We start from the raw sequence: 24,842 nt of genomic DNA on the forward strand, positions 1-24,842 counted from the left end.
GCAGTAATGAGCCAGTTAGCATTCCCATGGTGCACTGCAACAGGGGGATGGGCTGACATTTGCACCGTCGCTGAACGCCAAGTACCCAGTGGACTTATTATCAGTGGAGAGGACAGGTGCACGCAAATTAACACTTTGTGCGTGTGTGTGCGTGTGTGTGCGTGCGTGCATGGGGGCTTGAATGCATGTGTGTAGCCAATAGGGCCATCTTAAACGAGTATAAGCCACTATTAGACTTATTTGGCAGGTGATTTGATAAGATTAACTGGTATAGCGTGATTGCTGTATTAAGGTGATGGTGTGATAAGCCCGAGGTGTGAGGCATGGACTGACTGGGTGATGTGGGGATGGTCAGGGGCTGTCAGACTGTAGAAGTTATTATGGTAATCCTGCTGATAATCAACATCAACTGTCTGTTCATAAGAGCTTCAACACTGTGGCAATGTGATTAGACCAGCAGATGAACTATGAGCTCAATAGGAAGTGAGACCAGACTCTTAACATCAAGGGTCAGCCACAGTCTCTCACTTCAGAGATATTCCCTAACAACAGTTTGTGCTGTGTTGTGTTTTGCACAGGATCAGAATGGCTGTGGACAAGTCTCTGGGGATAAAGTAACTGCTGTGTGATTCGAGGTTTGTATTAGACGCTAGAGAGAAACAAGATAAGGAGAAGATCACAGAGAAACCTCGGGGAACGTGGAGAACGTCTCGCTTCACACATAGAAACCATGATAATGCTAACAAAACGTTAACGGAATCTTAACGGAACACTCAGCGAGGTCATGTAGCTGCACTCGGAACGCCCTGCATGTGACCACTCTTCCTGCATCGCCTCGGCTTCTCTGATTGGCTGGTTTCGAGAGTGACGGACCAATGGAGAAGAGTGCTGAGGAGCTGAACCTCTCGTTCCTGCTGGAGCATGAGAGAGAGATGATCCTCAGTGTCCTGCAGAAAGACGAAAAACTGAGGAAGAGAGAGGAGAAGAGGATACGGTGAGGGTAGAATAAGTCATCATTATCATAATTATACGATACACTACACTACAACAATACATCTACTACTACACCTTCCTTGATGAAGATGTTGATCAGTAGCAATTTTAGCATGTAAGTCTTGATGTGGCCTTACTCAGTTATTTCTTTTTTGATGCATGCCAGCAAAGCCACTACACAACACAACATTAAACAATACATTAATTGCACAATAACGGGGACAAACGAGGACAACAAACTGTTAGGGCCTACCTAAAGATGTCCCAACAGCAGAGCTTTCTTTTCAGCACCTTGGAGTGAATCCTTACAACTGCTACACCTGGCAATCAGCTGCCAGCGAAACAGTTCATTCAGCCTCACTTATTGCCTTTTTAAAAAACATAGCTGATATGGCTGACTTGCTTAAACAAATGTGGTTTCTACTGACAATTGAGATGTACAAACTATGGCACAAAGGAACAATGAGCGGATAAGAGGCTATCCGTAATTTCGATCAAGACATTAATGAGCGAGCTAAGACGGACATAGTCAATATAACTATTTGTTCAGCACCTTTGAAATGTACAGCAACAGAATTCAGAACATGAGCCGTTCTTACAGTATTCTCTCTGTACACCAAGTCAGAACCATATTATAAATAAAGAGGGCATATAAGCAGACAATGAAAGCTCTTACAATATTTGATGACATTTCTCTAAAATGTGCACCACCAAGTCAGAACAGTAGGCTAAGTTATGAGGGGGAAAGGGAACAAATTATTAGGGTGAGGCACATGGGCTACTAACAGCTTACTACACAACATATATTTAGTATTACTTTCTTAGCTACGGTATACATATCTCCCTGGCATAATATATAATTTATGCAGCAGCGTACAATACATTTTTGGACCTTGTTCTGCTGTGCTCACTTAAACAGGAATGTGGCACGGCGTTCCTTCTTGTGGGCAAAGTTTGTCATCAAACTTGGTCATCAAAGTCTGACATTCTCTGGATTTATGGTGCTTTCATAACAACTGGGAACTTTGTTCTTCAGGTCGGCTCTCTAGAATGAGGCCTAAGTTCCCGACATGGAATTCCGAGTTGGATGACAGTTCAAAACATATTTTTCCAGTCGGAGCTAGTTTTTTCCTGAGTTCCCAGTTGTCTTGAACTCACTGAAGTCTGAGATTTCCCAGTTCAGAGTTTCCAGTTGTTTTGAACGCTGCAGAAGTCATGCTGGATTGACATCATGGCCAATGTATTCAACCTTTTCTGTCTCATGGTGTTGCATGTGAATGTTTATCCTTTTAACCTTGGAAAAGAGACCCTTAAACCCAGACTTGAACCACACACCCTCTCCACTGAATAGCAGGCTAGTGATTGCATTGCAATGCTTGCAGTTAGCCACTGATTCCTTCCAAACCACTCAGTTGAATTTGAGATTTCCAATTTGTGTAATGTTTATGTCCAATGGCCGGTGAGCACCGATACATTTTATCTATAATTTCTCTTCATGTGACAAGGATTGAAAAGGATTTGCCAGTACATTGTCGACTTGATTCATGATGATGACTGCTTGTCTAGCTACTAAGATTTTGAAAGTATGATGTTGACATGACCAGTCCAATCAAAGCTACGGTAGATATTACATGATTTGACTTCATTTTATCTGTGGCCAATGACCTTGAGCCTTTTTGGATGGGCATTTCTAATGTAAATTATATGTGACACGTATTAATGCAAAACAGGTAACAACAAAAAATTATATAAACATTTTTTGGTATTTTTTCCCAGCTACAACAGGTGGGGCTCACGTGTCCTGAATGACGGGTCGCCACTGATGATTATTTTAAAAATTGTAATCATAATTTTTCGTACCGCTACAATCACAATACGACCACAACATCACAACTACTACAATCATGGTCATAATCATTAGTGACAATGACAAACTTAAGTGTTCTTCCTCTGTTTCTCCCTGTTGTAGGAAGCTGAAGAATGAGCTGGTGGAGATCAGGCGTAAGGGTTCACGCTGCCCCCAGGAGGTTGGGGAGCGTCAATGTGCCCGCTGCCTAAAGGGCCTGGGCCTGATCTTCGACCGTGGGGAGCTCTGTGAGGAGTGCCTACAGCGTGTCTGCAGCGACTGCCGCGTAATGCCCCCTAAAGGAAAGCAGTGGAAGTGCTCCATCTGCTCCAAAGTCTCGTGAGTCTGGGCAAAGGCATCAGGCCATGGTTTAGCACGAGTAACAGTTATGGCTTTGTGTGAGTGTGTGAGTTTTTTTAATGAGCGACAGATGCCTCCTATTTGTTTTTAATCACTCTGCATTTGTCTTCATTTGCTCTGTGACATCCTTTTCAGGGCAATTTGACATCACCTTTAGAGACGGTTAAAGCCAGGGTTAAAGTTGGGAGGTTAGTTTATTGTACAGGGGTCAGAGGTCAGTGGTTCTTGTCTGATGGTGTCTCTGGTTGACAGAGAGCTGAAGGTAGTGACCGGGGAGTGGTTCCTGGAGGAGCGGTCCAAGCGGTTTGACCAGGGTGCGGTGCTCAGCAGTGACGTTGTCAAACAGTCTATCATGAGCAGCCCTGCTGGAAGCCCCCACAGGAAGTCTCCTGCGCCAGGTGACACAATCCACACACCTGAGAGGCCTGACACGTCCAAATCAGGAAGAAGCGCCATAAGGAACCTGGTGGATGGTGCCAAGAGGAAAGGGAAAGGGTGAGAAACAGACACACACACACACACACACACACACACACACACACACACACACACACACACACACACACACACACACACACACACACACACACACACACACACACACACACACGGTTGAGCTGGATTAATTCAAGTTGCAAATGAGAGATTGATTAAATTGCCAATGACACAGGAGAAGATCACTGCACAGATGTAATACGATGACTAGTCCACGACACAGGCAGGTGGAGAATGGTCCAACATCAGAGAATGCGTTTCCCATTGCATTCTGACTGGTTGGGTTAGTAGGCTTCCAGGACACACCTGGCCCACTGGCCACTCAACAATGAGACAAATATTCTCAATGAGACAAATATTTATCATATTGATATTTGATTAAGTAATCCAAAATGTATTCAGCATCTGGGCTGATTACAGCTACTTAATTTGTCTAATCTGATTACGTAATGATTACGTAATTTGTGTAATCTGATTACCGACCATTTCGAATCCCACTGTACCTTCTCCGCTATGCAATCTAGTTTCAGAGCTGGTCATGGGTGCACCTCAGCCACGCTCAAGGTACTAAATGACATCGTAACCGCAATCGATAAGAGACATTACTGTGCAGCCGTATTCATCGACCTGGCCAAGGCTTTCGACTCTGTCAATCACCACATTCTTATTGGCAAACAACTACTTCTCTGATAGAGTTCAGTGTGGCAAATCGGAGGGCCTGTCCGGAGCTCTGGCAGTCTCTATGGGGGTGCCACAGGGTTCAATCCTCGGGCCGACTCTTCTCTGTATACATCAATGATGTTGCTCTTGCTGCTGGTGATTCTCTGATCCACCTCTATGCAGACGACACCATTCTGGCCCCTCTTTGGACACTGTGTTAACTAACCTCCAGACGAGCTTCAATGCCATACAACTCTCCTTCTGTGGCCTCCAAATGCTCTTAAATGCAAGTAAAACGAAATGTATGCTATTCAACCGATCACTGACCGCACCAGCTCACCCGTCCAGCATCACTACTCTGGACGGCTCCGACTTAGAATATGTGGACAACTACAAATACCTAGGTGTCTGGTTAGACTGTAAACTCTCCTTCCAGACTCACATTAAGTATCTCCAATCCAAAATTAAATCTAGACTTGGCTTCCTTTATCGCAACAAAGCATCCTTCACTCATGCTGCCAAACATACCCTCATAAAATTGACCATCCTACCGATCCTCGACTTCGGTGATGTCATCTATAAAATTGCCTCCAACACTCTATTCAACAAGCTGGATGCAGTCTTTCACAGCGCCATCCGTTTTGTCACCAAAGCCCCATACACTACCCGCCATTGTGACATATACGCCCTTGTTGGTTGACCCTCGCTTCATACTCGTCGCCAAACCCATGTGCTACAAGTTATCTACAAGTCTCTGCGAGGTAAAGTCCCGCCTTATCTCAGCTCGCTGGTCACCATAGAATCACCCACTCGTAGCACGCACTCCAGCAGGTATCTCACTGGTCACCCCCAAAGCCAATTCCTCCTTTGGTCATCTTTCCTTACAGTTTAATATATATATATTTCTTTACCTTTATTTAACCAGGCAAGTCAGTTAAGAACAAATTCTTATTTTCAATGACGGCCTAGGAACAGTGGGTTAACTGCCTGTTCATGGGCAGAACGACAGATTTGTACCTTGTCAGCTCGAGGGTTTGAACTTGCAACCTTCCGGTTACTAGTCCAACGCTCTACCCACTAGGCTACCCTGCCAATGACTGGAACGAACAAAAAAAAAATCTCTGAAACTGGAGACTCATATCTCCCTCACTAGCTTTAAGCACCAGCTGTCAGAGTAGCTCACAGATCACTGCACCTGTAAACAGCCCATCTGTAAACAGCCCACCTATCTACCTACCTCATCCCCATAGTGTATTTATTTATTTATTTATCTTGCTCCTTTGCACCCCAGTATCTCTACTTGAACATTACCATTCCAGTGTTTTAATTGCTATATTGTAATTACGTCGCCACCATGGCCTATTTATTGCCTAACTCCCTTATCTTACCTCATTTGCACTCACTGGATATAGACTTTTGTTCTACTGTATTATTGACTGTGTTTTGTTTATTACATGTGTAACTCTGTTATTGTATGTGTCGAATTGCTATGCTCTATCTTGGCCAGGTCGCAGTTGTAAATGAGAACTTGTTCAACTAGCCTACCTGGTTAAATCCATGTTAAATCTGAAACCAAAAAGAGTTATCCTATGGGGACAGCTTAAGAACCCTTTTTTCTAAGAGTGTACCCAACCCTGCGACACACACGCGTGCACACACACACACACACTGATGTATCACACACACCACAGGCTGATGTGTAAAATGAACAGCTGTGTGTTGAATCCCAGGATGCGGATGGAAAAGAGGAGCAGCCGTCCCAGCCTGAAGCCAGAAAACGAGGCGGACGGTGGTAGTGTGTCCCCTCCTGTTCCCGACACAGACCCATGCAGCATACGCAGCGCCCGGTCTGCACCACGCTCCACAACCCGCTCCACACCTCACTCACACAGGTGAGACTAAACCACCAAACCCATACAAGCAACATTTTTTTTTTAAGGTTTTATTGTCACATACACCGGCACACACTGGGCACATCTCCATTGTCAGCATCTCCTTCATTTACGCTCAATTGAAGTCACAGGATAGGTGAAAGCAGCACACCTGTTTTAGGCAATAACTAAAGCTGTAGAGATTGGCTGTGACTAGATGATTGATGACCACTGGTTAAATTGAAAGTACTAACCCTGAATGGTAATTCAATTGAGCACAGGCTTAACTGAATGGACAACTAAGATGGAATGCAATATGACAATTTATTAAATCATTTTGGGAATGGCCTCGTCTCCGTGGGAAGATCCTCGGTGCCAGATAATGTGATGGCAGGTAGTTGACATAAATAAATAAGATCTACGCCCATTGGTGAATATGGTGTAATTTCAGAACGCAGTTCGGGGTGTTTCTTGATGTGGGTGTTCCCTGATATCAGGAAATGGCCATTGATACCCGTCAATGGTCAGTTTCGGTGTTATAAGACTGATGGTTTTTCGACACAGAAATTGTTTACATAGCAGGTTAGGATCATTAACGTAGCAGGTTAGGTGAATTTGCATCGCAGGTTAGGAGACTGAGGTTAAGAAAAGGGTTAGGCTCAGCTACAATGCTACAGCTGTTGTCCCCAATGCAAAAGAAAGGCCACAGACCAATGGCGAGAGCATCAATGGGTGTAGCTTGATATCAAGGAACGCCTTTATCAGAAAAGGCCCCTAATTGCACCCTTCTCCCATTGGTTGAGAGAGAGGAATGTGATAATTGCCAGAGGGAGCCCATAGGTTAAACAGTCATGCTTATAGGTTATTAGGTAAATAGGTGAATGGCATTTCAACAGGGCTAATAGGAAAGCGGAGAAGAAAAGACATTACGCTGATGATGATACGTTTGTCGTCATTCCCACTATGCCCGTAAAATAGTAAACAAAGTGAATTGTTATGCTGACTGGATGAAGTTAAACGAGCATTCAGACCCACCATCCTGGTTGAACTTTCGTAAACTACATTACATTGTAATTATATCAATAACCCTAGCTCTAATCTTAACCCTTGCCAAACTCTAACCCTAATACATTGTACTTACAGCAGTAACCCTAGCCATAACTAGGGCTGTTGCGGTGACTAACAGCATTGTAGCTAAGACCAAAGAGATGTGCATAGACTTCAGGAAGCGTACAACACCTACCTCTGCAACATCTATCATAGGTCAGAATATAGAAATTGTAGAGGAATAAAAATATATGGTTGTCCTCTTGGACAATAAGCTTCAGAGGAGTAAATGCACAGACCTGATCTAAAGAAAAGTCAGAGATTGTACTTTCTCAAAAAGCTGGGATCTTTTAATGTTAATTGTACTATACTGACTCTGTTTTACAAATCTTTCATTGAGAGTATTTTAACTTTTTGTATTGTTTGTTGGTTTGGCAATGCCACTGTCAGCCAGAGAAATATGGTGAGGATTATCACCACAGCAAGCAAGGTACTTGGAGTCAAACGGACAGGCCTGGATGAGATCTTTAAGGTCAGGGCCCTCCGCAAGGCTCACAAAATCATTTTAGACCCAAGCAACCCCCTGTACCTGGAATTTGAACTACTCCCCTCTGGGTGCAGGTATAGGGCACCCCTCAGCAGGAAAAACAGAACGAGACAATCATTCGTGCCAGATGTGATATCCCTCCTAAATAGCTCGGGCTAATGTTCCTATTGACTCCGTAAGGCCAGCAGGCTAATGTTCCTATTGACTCCGTAAGGCCAGCAGGCTAATGTTCCTATTGACTCCGTAAGGCCAGCAGGCTAATGTTCCTATTGACTCCGTAAGGCCAGCAGGCTAATGTTCCTATTGACTCCGTAAGGCCAGCAGGCTAATGTTCCTATTGACTCCGTAAGGCCAGCAGGCTAATGTTCCTATTGACTCCGTAAGGCCAGCAGGCTAATGTTCCTATTGACTCCGTAAGGCCAGCAGGCTAATGTTCCTATTGACTCCGTAAGGCCAGCAGGCTAATGTTCCTATTGACTCCGTAAGGCCAGCAGGCTAATGTTCCTATTGACTCCGTAAGGCCAGCAGGCTAATGTTCCTATTGACTCCGTAAGGCCAGCAGGCTAATGTTCCTATTGACTCCGTAAGGCCAGCAGGCTAATGTTCCTATTGACTCCGTAAGGCCAGCAGGCTAATGTTCCTATTGACTCCGTAAGGCCAGCAGGCTAAGTGTTCCTATTGACTCCGTAAGGCCAGCAGGCTAATGTTCCTATTGACTCCGTAAGGCCAGCAGGCTAATGTTCCTATTGACTCCGTAAGGCCAGCAGGCTAATGTTCCTATTGACTCCGTAAGGCCAGCAGGCTAATGTTCCTATTGACTCCGTAAGGCCAGCAGGCTAATGTTCCTATTGACTCCGTAAGGCCAGCAGGCTAATGTTCCTATTGACTCCGTAAGGCCAGCAGGCTAATGTTCCTATTGACTCCGTAAGGCCAGCAGGCTAATGTTCCTATTGACTCCGTAAGGCCAGCAGGCTAATGTTCCTATTGACTCCGTAAGGCCAGCAGGCTAATGTTCCTATTGACTCCGTAAGGCCAGCAGGCTAATGTTCCTATTGACTCCGTAAGGCCAGCAGGCTAATGTTCCTATTGACTCCGTAAGGCCAGCAGGCTAATGTTCCTATTGACTCCGTAAGGCCAGCAGGCTAATGTTCCTATTGACTCCGTAAGGCCAGCAGGCTAATGTTCCTATTGACTCCGTAAGGCCAGCAGGCTAATGTTCCTATTGACTCCGTAAGGCCAGCAGGCTAATGTTCCTATTGACTCCGTAAGGCCAGCAGGCTAATGTTCCTATTGACTCCGTAAGGCCAGCAGGCTAATGTTCCTATTGACTCCGTAAGGCCAGCAGGCTAATGTTCCTATTGACTCCGTAAGGCCAGCAGGCTAATGTTCCTATTGACTCCGTAAGGCCAGCAGGCTAATGTTCCTATTGACTCCGTAAGGCCAGCAGGCTAATGTTCCTATTGACTCCGTAAGGCCAGCAGGCTAATGTTCCTATTGACTCCGTAAGGCCAGCAGGCTAATGTTCCTATTGACTCCGTAAGGCCAGCAGGCTAATGTTCCTATTGACTCCGTAAGGCCAGCAGGCTAATGTTCCTATTGACTCCGTAAGGCCAGCAGGCTAATGTTCCTATTGACTCCGTAAGGCCAGCAGGCTAATGTTCCTATTGACTCCGTAAGGCAGGATTCCATGGACTCGTAGGCTAATGTTCCTATTGACTCCGTAAGGCCAGCAGGCTAATGTTCCTATTGACTCCGTAAGGCCAGCAGGCTAATGTTCCTATTGACTCCGTAAGGCCAGCAGGCTAATGTTCCTATTGACTCCGTAAGGCCAGCAGGCTAATGTTCCTATTGACTCCGTAAGGCCAGCAGGCTAATGTTCCTATTGACTCCGTAAGGCCAGCAGGCTAATGTTCCTATTGACTCCGTAAGGCCAGCAGGCTAATGTTCCTATTGACTCCGTAAGGCCAGCAGGCTAATGTTCCTATTGACTCCGTAAGGCCAGCAGGCTAATGTTCCTATTGACTCCGTAAGGCCAGCAGGCTAATGTTCCTATTGACTCCGTAAGGCCAGCAGGCTAATGTTCCTATTGACTCCGTAAGGCCAGCAGGCTAATGTTCCTATTGACTCCGTAAGGCCAGCAGGCTAATGTTCCTATTGACTCCGTAAGGCCAGCAGGCTAATGTTCCTATTGACTCCGTAAGGCCAGCAGGCTAATGTTCCTATTGACTCCGTAAGGCCAGCAGGCTAATGTTCCTATTGACTCCGTAAGGCCAGCAGGCTAATGTTCCTATTGACTCCGTAAGGCCAGCAGGCTAATGTTCCTATTGACTCCGTAAGGCCAGCAGGCTAATGTTCCTATTGACTCCGTAAGGCCAGCAGGCTAATGTTCCTATTGACTCCGTAAGGCCAGCAGGCTAATGTTCCTATTGACTCCGTAAGGCCAGCAGGCTAATGTTCCTATTGACTCCGTAAGGCCAGCAGGCTAATGTTCCTATTGACTCCGTAAGGCCAGCAGGCTAATGTTCCTATTGACTCCGTAAGGCCAGCAGGCTAATGTTCCTATTGACTCCGTAAGGCCAGCAGGCTAATGTTCCTATTGACTCCGTAAGGCCAGCAGGCTAATGTTCCTATTGACTCCGTAAGGCCAGCAGGCTAATGTTCCTATTGACTCCGTAAGGCCAGCAGGCTAATGTTCCTATTGACTCCGTAAGGCCAGCAGGCTAATGTTCCTATTGACTCCGTAAGGCCAGCAGGCTAATGTTCCTATTGACTCCGTAAGGCCAGCAGGCTAATGTTCCTATGACTCCGTAAGGCCAGCAGGCTAATGTTCCTATTGACTCCGTAAGGCCAGCAGGCTAATGTTCCTATTGACTCCGTAAGGCCAGCAGGCTAATGTTCCTATTGACTCCGTAAGGCCAGCAGGCTAATGTTCCTATTGACTCCGTAAGGCCAGCAGGCTAATGTTCCTATTGACTCCGTAAGGCCAGCAGGCTAATGTTCCTATTGACTCCGTAAGGCCAGCAGGCTAATGTTCCTATTGACTCCGTAAGGCCAGCAGGCTAATGTTCCTATTGACTCCGTAAGGCCAGCAGGCTAATGTTCCTATTGACTCCGTAAGGCCAGCAGGCTAATGTTCCTATTGACTCCGTAAGGCCAGCAGGCTAATGTTCCTATTGACTCCGTAAGGCCAGCAGGCTAATGTTCCTATTGACTCCGTAAGGCCAGCAGGCTAATGTTCCTATTGACTCCGTAAGGCCAGCAGGCTAATGTTCCTATTGACTCCGTAAGGCCAGCAGGCTAATGTTCCTATTGACTCCGTAAGGCCAGCAGGCTAATGTTCCTATTGACTCCGTAAGGCCAGCAGGCTAATGTTCCTATTGACTCCGTAAGGCCAGCAGGCTAATGTTCCTATTGACTCCGTAAGGCCAGCAGGCTAATGTTCCTATTGACTCCGTAAGGCCAGCAGGCTAATGTTCCTATTGACTCCGTAAGGCCAGCAGGCTAATGTTCCTATTGACTCCGTAAGGCCAGCAGGCTAATGTTCCTATTGACTCCGTAAGGCCAGCAGGCTAATGTTCCTATTGACTCCGTAAGGCCAGCAGGCTAATGTTCCTATTGACTCCGTAAGGCCAGCAGGCTAATGTTCCTATTGACTCCGTAAGGCCAGCAGGCTAATGTTCCTATTGACTCCGTAAGGCCAGCAGGCTAATGTTCCTATTGACTCCGTAAGGCCAGCAGGCTAATGTTCCTATTGACTCCGTAAGGCCAGCAGGCTAATGTTCCTATTGACTCCGTAAGGCCAGCAGGCTAATGTTCCTATTGACTCCGTAAGGCCAGCAGGCTAATGTTCCTATTGACTCCGTAAGGCCAGCAGGCTAATGTTCCTATTGACTCCGTAAGGCCAGCAGGCTAATGTTCCTATTGACTCCGTAAGGCCAGCAGGCTAATGTTCCTATTGACTCCGTAAGGCCAGCAGGCTAATGTTCCTATTGACTCCGTAAGGCCAGCAGGCTAATGTTCCTATTGACTCCGTAAGGCCAGCAGGCTAATGTTCCTATTGACTCCGTAAGGCCAGCAGGCTAATGTTCCTATTGACTCCGTAAGGCCAGCAGGCTAATGTTCCTATTGACTCCGTAAGGCCAGCAGGCTAATGTTCCTATTGACTCCGTAAGGCCAGCAGGCTAATGTTCCTATTGACTCCGTAAGGCCAGCAGGCTAATGTTCCTATTGACTCCGTAAGGCCAGCAGGCTAATGTTCCTATTGACTCCGTAAGGCCAGCAGGCTAATGTTCCTATTGACTCCGTAAGGCCAGCAGGCTAATGTTCCTATTGACTCCGTAAGGCCAGCAGGCTAATGTTCCTATTGACTCCGTAAGGCCAGCAGGCTAATGTTCCTATTGACTCCGTAAGGCCAGCAGGCTAATGTTCCTATTGACTCCGTAAGGCCAGCAGGCTAATGTTCCTATTGACTCCGTAAGGCCAGCAGGCTAATGTTCCTATTGACTCCGTAAGGCCAGCAGGCTAATGTTCCTATTGACTCCGTAAGGCCAGCAGGCTAATGTTCCTATTGACTCCGTAAGGCCAGCAGGCTAATGTTCCTATTGACTCCGTAAGGCCAGCAGGCTAATGTTCCTATTGACTCCGTAAGGCCAGCAGGCTAATGTTCCTATTGACTCCGTAAGGCCAGCAGGCTAATGTTCCTATTGACTCCGTAAGGCCAGCAGGCTAATGTTCCTATTGACTCCGTAAGGCCAGCAGGCTAATGTTCCTATTGACTCCGTAAGGCCAGCAGGCTAATGTTCCTATTGACTCCGTAAGGCCAGCAGGCTAATGTTCCTATTGACTCCGTAAGGCCAGCAGGCTAATGTTCCTATTGACTCCGTAAGGCCAGCAGGCTAATGTTCCTATTGACTCGTAAGGCCAGCAGGCTAATGTTCCTATTGACTCCGTAAGGCCAGCAGGCTAATGTTCCTATTGACTTCCGTAAGGCCAGCAGGCTAATGTTCCTATTGACTCCGTAAGGCCAGCAGCTAATGTTCCTATTGACTCCGTAAGGCCAGCAGGCTAATGTTCCTATTGACTCCGTAAGGCCAGCAGGCTAATGTTCCTATTGACTCCGTAAGGCCAGCAGGCTAATGTTCCTATTGACTCCGTAAGGCCAGCAGGCTAATGTTCCTATTGACTCCGTAAGGCAGCAGGCTAATGTTCCTATTGACTCCGTAAGGCCAGCAGGCTAATGTTCCTATTGACTCCGTAAGGCCAGCAGGCTAATGTTCCTATTGACTCCGTAAGGCCAGCAGGCTAATGTTCCTATTGACTCCGTAAGGCCAGCAGGCTAATGTTCCTATTGACTCCGTAAGGCCAGCAGGCTAATGTTCCTATTGACTCCGTAAGGCCAGCAGGCTAATGTTCCTATTGACTCCGTAAGGCCAGCAGGCTAATGTTCCTATTGACTCCGTAAGGCCAGCAGGCTAATGTTCCTATTGACTCCGTAAGGCCAGCAGGCTAATGTTCCTATTGACTCCGTAAGGCCAGCAGGCTAATGTTCCTATTGACTCCGTAAGGCCAGCAGGCTAATGTTCCTATTGACTCCGTAAGGCCAGCAGGCTAATGTTCCTATTGACTCCGTAAGGCCAGCAGGCTAATGTTCCTATTGACTCCGTAAGGCCAGCAGGCTAATGTTCCTATTGACTCCGTAAGGCCAGCAGGCTAATGTTCCTATTGACTCCGTAAGGCCAGCAGGCTAATGTTCCTATTGACTCCGTAAGGCCAGCAGGCTAATGTTCCTATTGACTCCGTAAGGGCCAGCAGGCTAATGTTCCTATTGACTCCGTAAGGCCAGCAGGCTAATGTTCCTATTGACTCCGTAAGGCCAGCAGGCTAATGTTCCTATTGACTCCGTAAGGCCAGCAGGCTAATGTTCCTATTGACTCCGTAAGGCCAGCAGGCTAATGTTCCTATTGACTCCGTAAGGCCAGCAGGCTAATGTTCCTATTGACTCCGTAAGGCCAGCAGGCTAATGTTCCTATTGACTCCGTAAGGCCAGCAGGCTAATGTTCCTATTGACTCCGTAAGGCCAGCAGGCTAATGTTCCTATTGACTCCGTAAGGCCAGCAGGCTAATGTTCCTATTGACTCCGTAAGGGCCAGCAGGCTAATGTTCCTATTGACTCCGTAAGGCCAGCAGGCTAATGTTCCTATTGACTCCGTAAGGCCAGCAGGCTAATGTTCCTATTGACTCCCGTAAGGCCAGCAGGCCTAATGTTCCTATTGACTCCGTAAGGCCAGCAGGCTAATGTTCCTATGACTCCGTAAGGCCAGCAGGCTAATGTTCCTTTGACTCCGTAAGGCCAGCAGGCTAATTTCCTATTGACTCCGTAAGGCCAGCAGGCTAATGTTCCTATTGACTCCGTTAAGGCCAGCAGGCTAATGTTCCTATTGACTCCGTAAGGCCAGCAGGCTAAATGTTCCTATTGACTCCGTAAAGGCCAGCAGGCTAATGTTCCTATTGACTCCGTAAGGCCAGCAGGCTAATGTTCCTATTGACTCCGTAAGGCCAGCAGGCTAATGTTTCCTATTGACTCCGTAAGGCCAGCAGGCTAATGTTCCTATTGACTCCGTAAGGCCAGCAGGCTAATGTTCCTATTGACTCCGTAAGGGCCAGCAGGCTAATGTTCCTATTGACTCCGTAAGGCCAGCAGGCTAATGTTCCTATTGACTCCGTAAGGCCAGCAGGCTAATGTTCCTATTGACTCCGTAAGGCCAGCGGCTATGTCTATGACTCGTAGGTCCTATTGACTCCGTAAGGCCAGCAGGCTAATGTTCCTATTGACTCCGTAAGGCCAGCAGGCTAATGTTCCTATTGACTCCGTAAGGCCAGCAGGCTAATGTTCCTATTGACTCCGTAAGGCCAGCAGGCTAATGTTTCCTATTGACTCCGTAAGGCCAGCAGGCTAATGTTCCTATTGACTCCGTAAGGCCAGCAGGCTAATGTTCCTATTGACTCCGTAAGGCCAGCAGGCTAATGTTCCTATTGACTCCGTAAGGCCAGCAGGCTAATGTTCCTATTGACTCCGTAAGGCCAGCAGGCTAATGTTCCTATTGACTCCGTAAGGCCAGCAGGCTAATGTTCCTATTGACTCCGTAAGGCCAGCAGGCTAATGTTCCTATTGACTCCGTAAGGCAGCAGGCTAATGTTCCTATGGACTCCGTAAGGCCAGCAGGCTAATGTTCCTATTGACTCCGTAAGGCCAGCAGGCTAATGTTCTATTGACTCCGTAAGGCCAGCAGGCTAATGTTCCTATTGACTCCGTAAGGCCAGCAGGCTAATGTTCCTATTGACTCCGTAAGGCCAGCAGGCTAATGTTCCTATTGACTCCGTAAGGCCAGCAGGCTAATGTTCCTATTGACTCCGTAAGGCCAGCAGGCTAATGTTCCTATTGACTCCGTAAGGCCAGCAGGCTAATGTTCCTATTGACTCCGTAAGGCCAGCAGGCTAATGTTCCTATTGACTCCGTAAGGCCAGCAGGCTAATGTTCCTATTGACTCCGTAAGGCCAGCAGGCTAATGTTCCTATTGACTCCGTAAGGCCAGCAGGCTAATGTTCCTATTGACTCCGTAAGGCCAGCAGGCTAATGTTCCTATTGACTCCGTAAGGCCAGCAGGCTAATGTTCCTATTGACTCCGTAAGGCCAGCAGGCTAATGTTCCTATTGACTCCGTAAGGCCAGCAGGCTAATGTTCCTATTGACTCCGTAAGGCCAGCAGGCTAATGTTCCTATTGACTCCGTAAGGCCAGCAGGCTAATGTTCCTATTGACTCCGTAAGGCCAGCAGGCTAATGTTCCTATTGACTCCGTAAGGCCAGCAGGCTAATGTTCCTATTGACTCCGTAAGGCCAGCAGGCTAATGTTCCTATTGACTCCGTAAGGCCAGCAGGCTAATGTTCCTATTGACTCCGTAAGGCCAGCAGGCTAATGTTCCTATTGACTCCGTAAGGCCAGCAGGCTAATGTTCCTATTGACTCCGTAAGGCCAGCAGGCTAATGTTCCTATTGACTCCGTAAGGCCAGCAGGCTAATGTTCCTATTGACTCCGTAAGGCCAGCAGGCTAATGTTCCTATTGACTCCGTAAGGCCAGCAGGCTAATGTTCCTATTGACTCCGTAAGGCCAGCAGGCTAATGTTCCTATTGACTCCGTAAGGCCAGCAGGCTAATGTTCCTATTGACTCCGTAAGGCCAGCAGGCTAATGTTCCTATTGACTCCGTAAGGCCAGCAGGCTAATGTTCCTATTGACTCCGTAAGGCCAGCAGGCTAATGTTCCTATTGACTCCGTAAGGCCAGCAGGCTAATGTTCCTATTGACTCCGTAAGGCCAGCAGGCTAATGTTCCTATTGACTCCGTAAGGCCAGCAGGCTAATGTTCCTATTGACTCCGTAAGGCCAGCAGGCTAATGTTCCTATTGACTCCGTAAGGCCAGCAGGCTAATGTTCCTATTGACTCCGTAAGGCCAGCAGGCTAATGTTCCTATTGACTCCGTAAGGCCAGCAGGCTAATGTTCCTATTGACTCCGTAAGGCCAGCAGGCTAATGTTCCTATTGACTCCGTAAGGCCAGCAGGCTAATGTTCCTATTGACTCCGTAAGGCCAGCAGGCTAATGTTCCTATTGACTCCGTAAGGCCAGCAGGCTAATGTTCCTATTGACTCCGTAAGGCCAGCAGGCTAATGTTCCTATTGACTCCGTAAGGCCAGCAGGCTTTAAAAAATGTTTTATTTATTTTATTGGTATGAAAGTTGTCAATTTTGTTTTGTATTTAAATGCCACTGTAAATGTGTACATGACACTGCAACAAAATTTCCCCTTGGGGACAATAAAGTCAGTAAGTATTACCTCCACATCGTTGTTCACATGTCATGAAGGCAGTCAAAAATGTGTTGTTGTTCAGTGTGGTTTGTTTAAGCTTGCTTCTTGCCATTCTTTTAGGCAGGGTAGAAAAATGTTTTGTCTCCACTACAGAAGCCTACAAGTTCGCTCAACCCCTTCTCCAGTAGCTACTATTTCTCTCTGCAGAATCTGCACAGCGTCACATGACACATGCCATACAACTTTGCAACCAATCGGATTGATTTCCCCTGCTCTGTTACATCACTTGATGCTCTTTTCAAAGTGTGGAGAGGTACTCCCTGTCTGTCTTACTTTTCCATGATTCTAGGCATGCTGGAAGTAAAAGAAAACATTTACCAAAACATCCAGTTTTAGTCAGGGTTAGTTGTAACATTTTTTCACAAGTTGTTACAACTAACCCTGACCCTTGCAGCCATTATCTAGCTTCCATTTGAGCTAAATGTTAAAACTTTAGCATTGCTAACTTGCATCAAATATCTCTACACAGACTGGTTATAAACATGATATATGTTTGGTGAATGGAACTACAAAGCCATCACTAAAAGACATTTTGTTAAAATAATTATTCTTACCTCAAAAATCAGATTTCTGTCAATAGAATTTGCAGAGTTTATCACGGGGACACATTAATCTGCTTTACAAGGGGTGTAGCGCCTAACTGGCATATATAATCAGCGTGTGAGTTTCAAGTTTGGGGAAGATAATTTTCACCTAAATGCACTTTCACAATAAAAACATTGCATGCATAATCGTATGTCACGCCCTGACCTTTGGTTAGGTCAGGGTGTGATGTGGGGTGGGCATTCTATGTTTTGTATTTCTGTGTGTTTGGCCGAGTGTGGTGCCCAATCAGAGGCAGCTGTCTATCGTTGTCTCTGATTGGGAATCATACTTAGGCAGCCTGTTTTGCCACCTTAGTTGTGGGTAGTTGTCTTTGTTACTGGCCTGTATAGCCCTAGGAAGCGGCACGGTCGTGTTTCTTGTTTGGTTGTTGGCGACATTCTTAATAAAGGAAAATGTACGCTCACTACGCTGCACCTTGGTCCGGTCATTTCCCTGACGACGATCGTGACATTGTGTTTTTGGGGGGTTTATTACGGCCACACAAAGGGGATGCCGTTGGTCAATTTCAGGCATAATCAACTGCTTCTCAAATTGTGAATGACAGCCTAAGCAGAACTCAAGCTACTCAAACTCTTTCAAGCTCTTTCAAGCTACTTTTTTTCAAATCATCATTAGTCACATCATGCAGCCTTACAATGTACTAAAAATCAAAACATATAGCCCAAGTTTGTAGAACAACTAAAGTTACATTACCTTTAAATTAAGCATATAGGAGTACCTATTTCTTAATTGCTCAACACAGAATGTGCACATTCCTCATATTATTTGGAGAACATATACTTTCTATTTTATTCAGGTTTGTTCAAATGTATTCTTCATACTATGAAATAATATAAAATAATGCCACAGAATTCTAAGCAAATCTTGTCTGCTAAATGAACTAGTGTAGCCCACAGCCATGTGGCATATCCAGATCAGGACCTAACATAAGGACAACTCAGTATGCTATTCTGTTCTTCTGAAAGAGACTACATTTTATTCATATCATGCTTCTTTAGGCCTGTCTAAAATAAATAATGGATTTATTGTGAAGGTGTGGGCTATATTTAATGGATTTATTAGACTTTTTAAATAGATGTTCCAAAGGTCTGCATCAGTGGCTTGTAGGCTATGTCTCTCCTTCCAGTTCTCTGCTGCCAATGACTGGAACGAACTACAAAAATCTCTGAAACTGGAAACACTTATCTCCCTCACTAGCTTTAAGCACCAACTGTCAGAGCAGCTCACAGATTACTGCACCTGTACATAGCCCACCTATAATTTAGCCCAAACAACTACCTCTTTCCCAACTGTATTTAATTTTAATTTATTTATTTATTTTGCTCCTTTGCACCCCATTATTTTTTATTTCTACTTTGCACATTCTTCCATTGTAAAACTACCATTCCAGTATTTTACTTGCTATATTGTATTTACTTTGCCATCATGGCCTTTTTTGCCTTTACCTCCCTTCTCACCTCATTTGCTCACATTGTATATAGACTTGTTTATACTGCATTATTGACTGTATGTTTGTTTTTACTCCATGTGTAACTCTGTGTCGTTTTATCTGTCGAACTGCTTTGCTTTATCTTGGCCAGGTCGCAATTGTAAATGAGAACTTGTTCTCAACTTGCCTACCTGGTTAAATAAAGGTAAATAAATAAATGTATGGAAGCCAGAAGATGCTAAATATGTTTATGTTAATTAACAGTCAATTACCATGAGACCAAAAGTTATTTGCTTGACAATCACCGGCTAACAAAATGTTGTGACCGCCACAGCCACAGCCCTAGCCATAACCCAAACCCAAACCCAAACCTTTGCTTAATGTTCACACCCTGATCAAAACCCTAACCCGAATCATCAGAATCTCATGTGTGTTATTCCAGTGTGTATGATGTGTAATGTGATGGTTTGTATTCTGTGTTTTCCTCAGGGGCAGTGCTGTGGCTCTGGAGACCTTAGGGTTCCCTACTGTACCCAACAACCTGCACTCCCAAACCCTGGAGAGGGACAGGTCCCCTACACCCAGCAGCAAGACCAGGAGGGTCAGGGTCAGCAACCCAACTTCACACAATAACACAGTTTCATGCTCTCATAGGCTCCCGAGTGGCGCAGCGGTCTAAGGCACTGCATCTCAGTGCTAGAGGCGTCACTACAGACCCTGGTTTGATTCCAGGCTGTATCACAACCGGCCATGATTGGGAGTCCCATAGGGCGGAGCACAATTGGCCCAGTGTCTTCCGGCTTAGGGTTTGGCCAGGGTAGACCGTCATTATAAATAAGAATTGGTTCTTAACTGACTTGCCTAGTTAAATATAGGTTAAATAAACACAAACACGCTCATAGAATATGTGATTTTTAACACACCTCTGTGTGTGTGTCTGTATATGTGTATGTAGCCGGACGGAGCAGAGAGCGTGGCTAGTTTCCACTCCAGCGACAGCGTGTTTGACAAGATGGCCGAAACCGTCACCGGGCATGGCAGGATGGAGCCTGGCACCGCCACCCCCACCATCGCTGTCTCCAGGGCCTCCGTGTCTTCAGGTATCATCATGACAACACAGTCCTCCACCATGTGTGTATGTGAACACCTATAGAGAGAGACAGGAATCTCTCTGTTTCACAAACCCCAGAAAACAAATTCAATTACTTGTTTCCTGAGATTTAATCTGATAGGGGAGCATGAAGATGATGAAGATGAAGCCTTTAATATCATAGTTTTTATGGAGGTGTTTCAGAAGGTTAGGAGGTGTTCTATTAGATTGGGAGCTTTGGAGCCAAGTCCTTCGATCGTCAGGGTGGGTTGTAGCACTTATGTTGCTCTCACTCTCTCACACTCCTCTCTTCCTCTTTCTCTCGCTCTCTCACTCCTCTCTTTCTCTCTCTCTCTCTCTCTCCTCTCTTCCTCTTTTTCTCTCTCGATTGCTCTTTTACGGTCACACACTCTCCTCTTCTTGTTTCTCATTGTCTCCCTCTCTACGTTTCCTCTCTCCTCCCTTTCTCTATTTCCCCCTTTCTCTACTCAGACACCTTTCTCATCTCACCCAGTAACAGCTGGCTGTTGTAGCAGCATATGGCGCTCTGTCACATATTAGCATTTCATAACAACTCCAATTAGTGTCATTAAGCATGGCTGTGACAGTACTGAGGAGAACTGTTTCTATGTGTGGCTGTGGGAAGGTAATACCTTGTCACTCCCTCCTCTCATCTCTCTCTCTCTCTCTAGATCGTAGTCGTTCTGAGGTGGACCTGTCTGTTCCTGGTTCTGCCAGTGATGAGGCCCTCAGTCTGAGGAGCCACTCTGTCCCTGGGCTCAATGAACCGGTACAGACAGACAGACAGACACAGACAGACAGAGACAGAGACAGAGACAGAGACAGAGACAGACAGACAGACAGACAGACAGACAGACAGACAGACAGACAGACAGACAGACAGACAGACAGACAGACAGACAGACAGACAGACAGACAGACAGACAGACAGACAGACAGACAGACAGACAGACAGACACTCCTATCTGTCATATCTTTAATCTGAGTCTAGAGGAAGGTATGTGTCCTCAGGCCTGGAGGGAAGCCAAAGTCATTTTGTCCAAGAGTGGTAAAGCGGCCTTTACTGATTCTAACAGCACACCAATCAGCTTGCTTCCAGCTCTTAGAAAACTGTTGAAAAAAAACGTGTTTGACCAAATACAATGCTATTTCTTGTTACCTGTATTAATGGCACCTGTTTGAACTTGTTATCAGTATAAAAGACTGTCCACAACCTCAAACAGTCACACTCCAAACTCCACTATGGCCAAGACCAAAGAGCTGTCAAAGGACACCAGAAACTAAATTGTAGACCTGCACCAGGCTGGGAAGACTGAATCTGCAATAGGTAAGCAGCTTGGTTTGAAGAAATCAACTGTGGGAGCAATTATTAGGAAATGGAAGACATACAAGACCACTGATAATCTCCCTCGATCTGGGGCTCCACGCAAGATCTCACCCTGTGGGGTCAAAATAATCACAAGAACGATGAGCAAAAATCCCAGAACCACACTGGGGGACCTAGTGAATGACCTGCAGAGAGCTGAGACCAAAGTAACAAAGCCTACCATCAGTAACACACTACATCGCCAGGGACTCAAATCCTGCAGTGCCAGACGTGTCCCCCTGCTTAAGCCAGTACATGTCCAGGCCCGTCTGAACAGCATACCTACTGTGATGCATGGGGGTGGAAACATCATGCTTTGGGGCTGTTTTTCTGCAAAGGGACCAGGACGACTGATCCGTGTAAAGGAAAGAATGAATGGGGCCATGTATCGTGAGATTTTAAGTGAAAACCTCCTTCCATCAGCAAGGGCATTGAAGATGAAACGTGGCTGGGTTTTTCAGCATGACAATGATCCCAAACACACCACCCGGGCATCGAAGGAGTGGCTTCGTAAGAAGCATTTCAAGGTCCTGGAGTGGACTAGCCAGTCTCCAGATCTCAACCCCATAGAAAATCTTTGGAGGGAGTTGAAAGTCCGTGTTGCCCAGCAACAGCCCCAAAACATCACTGCTCTAGAGGAGATCTGCATGGAGGAATGGGCCAAAATACCAGCAAGTGTGTGTGAAAACCTTGTGAAGACTTACAGAAAACGCTTGACCTCTGTCATTGCCAACAAAGAGTATATAACAAAGTATTGAGAAACTTTTGTTATTGACCAAATACTTATTTTCCACAGGCCTCTCTCATCTTTTTAAGTGGGAGAACTTGCACAATTGGTGGCTGACTAAATACTTTTTTGCCCCACTGTATATATATATATATATATATATATATATATATATATATATATATATATATATATATATATATATATATATATATATAAGATGGAAAAGAGTAAATAGCCATTTCAATGTAATAGATTTAGCCTGTGGTAACTTGTGGAATAGATACTGGCTGGAATGCGGTTGTAACCAATCAACATCCAGGATTAGACCCACCTGTATAATGAGGATTATAAACTGGGTGGTTCAAGCTCTGAATGCTGATTGGCTGACAGCCGTGGTACACTATATGCACAAAAGTATGTGGACACCACTTCAAATTAGTGGACTCGGCTATGTCAGACACACCCGTTGATGACAGGTGTATAAAATCGAGCACATAGCCATGCATCTCCATAGACAAACATTGGCAGTAGAATGGCCTTACTGAAGAGCTGTGACTTTCAATGTGGCACCGTCATAGGATGCCACCTTTCCAACAAGTCAGTTTGTCAAATTTTTGCCCTGCTAGAGCTGCCCTGGTGAACTGTAAGTGCTGTTAGTGTGAAGTGGAAATGTCTAGCAGCAACAACGGCTCAGCCGTGAAGTGCTAAGCCACACAAGCTCGGAGAACGGGACCGGGAACGGGAATTGTCTGTTCTCGGTTGCAACACTCACTACTGAGTTCCAAACTGCTTTGTTTGTTGGGAGCTTCATGAAATGGGTTTCCAAGGCCGAGCAGCCACACACAAGCCTAAGATCACCTTGCACAATGCCAAGCCTCGGCTGGAGTGGTGTAAAGCTCGCTGCCATTGAACTCTGGAGCAGTGGAAACACGTTCTCTGGAGTGATGAATCACTCTTCACCATCTGGCACTCCGATGGACAAATCTGGGTTTGGCGGATGCCAGGAGAACACTACCTGCCCGAATGCATCGTGCCAACTGTAAAGTTTAGTGGAGGAGGAATAATGGTCTGGGGCTGTTTTTCATGGTTCGGGCTAGTCCCCTTAGTTCCAGTGAAGAGAAATATTAATGCTACATCATACAATGACATTCTAGACGATTCTGTGCTTCCAACTTTGTGCCAACAGTTTGGGGACGGCCCTTTTCTGTTTCAACATGACAATGCCTCCGTGCACAAAGTGAGGTCCATACAGAAATGGATTGTCAAGATTGGTGTGGAAGAACATGACTGGCCTGCACAGAGCCCTGACCTCAACCCCATCGAACACCTTTGGGATGAATTGGAACATCGACTGCGAGCCAGGCCTAATCGCCCAACAGTGCCCGACCTCATTAATGCTCTTGTGGCTGAATGGCAGCAAGTCCCCGCAGCAATGTTCTAACATCTAGTGGAAAGCCTTTCCAGAAGAGTGGAGGCTGTTACAGCAGCAAAGAGTGGACCAGCTCCATATTAATGCTAATGATTTTGGAATGAGATGTTCGACGAGCAATTGTCACATACTTTTAGCCATGCAGTGTGCTTCCAGACACAAATGAGAGAACACCTCACTCTGACCATTTTAGAATCGCCCTATCAGAGCTGGTTAGGCTGTTACATGTTATCTAAAGCGTTCGTGATTAACTATTACTTTCTTTACCTGCATTTATTGAAACCGGTCATATTCAGCAGGTGTTGCACGTTCCTAAATTCATCTGTTATTTTGCACTCTGGCACAAGGACGTCTGAGTAGATAGCCAGAGTGAATTTGTGAATGCAAGAGATATGCTAACTGGACAAAAGTAATTCAAGCTAACCAAATGAGACCTGCATCTCAAGCTGTATATAGCCACTGAAAAACAATATGAGGGGGAAAAGTCAGTCCTTCACCCACTTCTCCAATGACATGACATCCTCCTAGCAGCTAGCTAGCTATCTAGCTAAAATTAGGCTCCGTGTTTTTAGCTTGATACATAAATAGATACGCTAGCCTATTAGCCGTGTTATGGCTGATTTGTGATCATTGCCCTTGCTAGTTTGATTGTGTTGACATTGCCAGCCTTAGTTACATTCGTCCGTTTTGTCCAAAATATTGAATCATTGAAACTGAAACAGTGCATCCCGAATGGAGGCAGAAAACAATGTCCCAGGCCAGCTGTTATTTACCACCTAGAAGCAATATTTTTTTAACTACCAAGAAATGTATTGGTGAATTATGTTAATCATGTACTGAACTGCATCAGTCTGTTCCGCCAACAATGTCTTAGTGTTACAGAATGTTGAGTCAAATGTAACCTATTTTAATAAAATCTCTTATAAAGTTGTTTTTGGTTAGCTAGGAAGAACTTGAATGACTTTTGTCCAGTTAGCATATCTCTTGCGTTCGCAAATTCACTCTGGCTGTCTACTCTGATTTCAGAGCACTCTCATCTGTGTGCCAGAGTGCAGAAAATTTGATTTGATTTAATTTTAATAACTGATGAATTTAGGACAGCGCAACACTCGCTGAATATGACCGGTTTCAGTAAACATAGGGGGAAAATTAAGAATTAATCAAGAACGCTCTAAACTGGGAATATTTTATTTTTGACTCTGACAGTGTTAAATGTAACACTGGGCCAGTGTCTATACGAGCCCACACGTTTGAGGGTTAAATTAACACTATGCTTATTGCTGACGCTGTTATAATTTGTCAGTGTTAGGGAATTAACATATTCAGTGTTATGCAATAACACCATTGTTGCAAACTGTACACACTTCCTAGTGTTAAAATACTATATGAGGTGCTATTGCATAACACTGAAAGTGTTAATTCCCTAACACTG

General features: G+C 45.6%; 1 protein-coding gene across 2 annotated transcripts in view; it reads left to right on the forward strand.

Annotated features, from left to right (window-relative positions):
* The window catches only part of LOC109871032 (synaptotagmin-like protein 5), a 70,154-nt gene that overhangs the window by 35,346 nt on the left and 9,966 nt on the right, over nt 1-24,842 (forward strand). For both annotated transcript variants that reach the window (XM_031806258.1, XM_020461797.2), the window contains exons 2-8: nt 579-994; nt 2,963-3,178; nt 3,452-3,694; nt 6,085-6,246; nt 19,264-19,381; nt 19,730-19,874; nt 20,557-20,654. In XM_031806258.1, the coding sequence (XP_031662118.1) occupies nt 876-994; nt 2,963-3,178; nt 3,452-3,694; nt 6,085-6,246; nt 19,264-19,381; nt 19,730-19,874; nt 20,557-20,654 (1,101 nt within the window). In that variant the 5' untranslated portion in view covers nt 579-875. The remainder of the gene's footprint in view (nt 1-578; nt 995-2,962; nt 3,179-3,451; nt 3,695-6,084; nt 6,247-19,263; nt 19,382-19,729; nt 19,875-20,556; nt 20,655-24,842) is intronic.

Source organism: Oncorhynchus kisutch, linkage group LG26 (assembly GCF_002021735.2).
Source record: "Oncorhynchus kisutch isolate 150728-3 linkage group LG26, Okis_V2, whole genome shotgun sequence".
Lineage (NCBI taxonomy): Eukaryota > Metazoa > Chordata > Actinopteri > Salmoniformes > Salmonidae > Oncorhynchus > Oncorhynchus kisutch.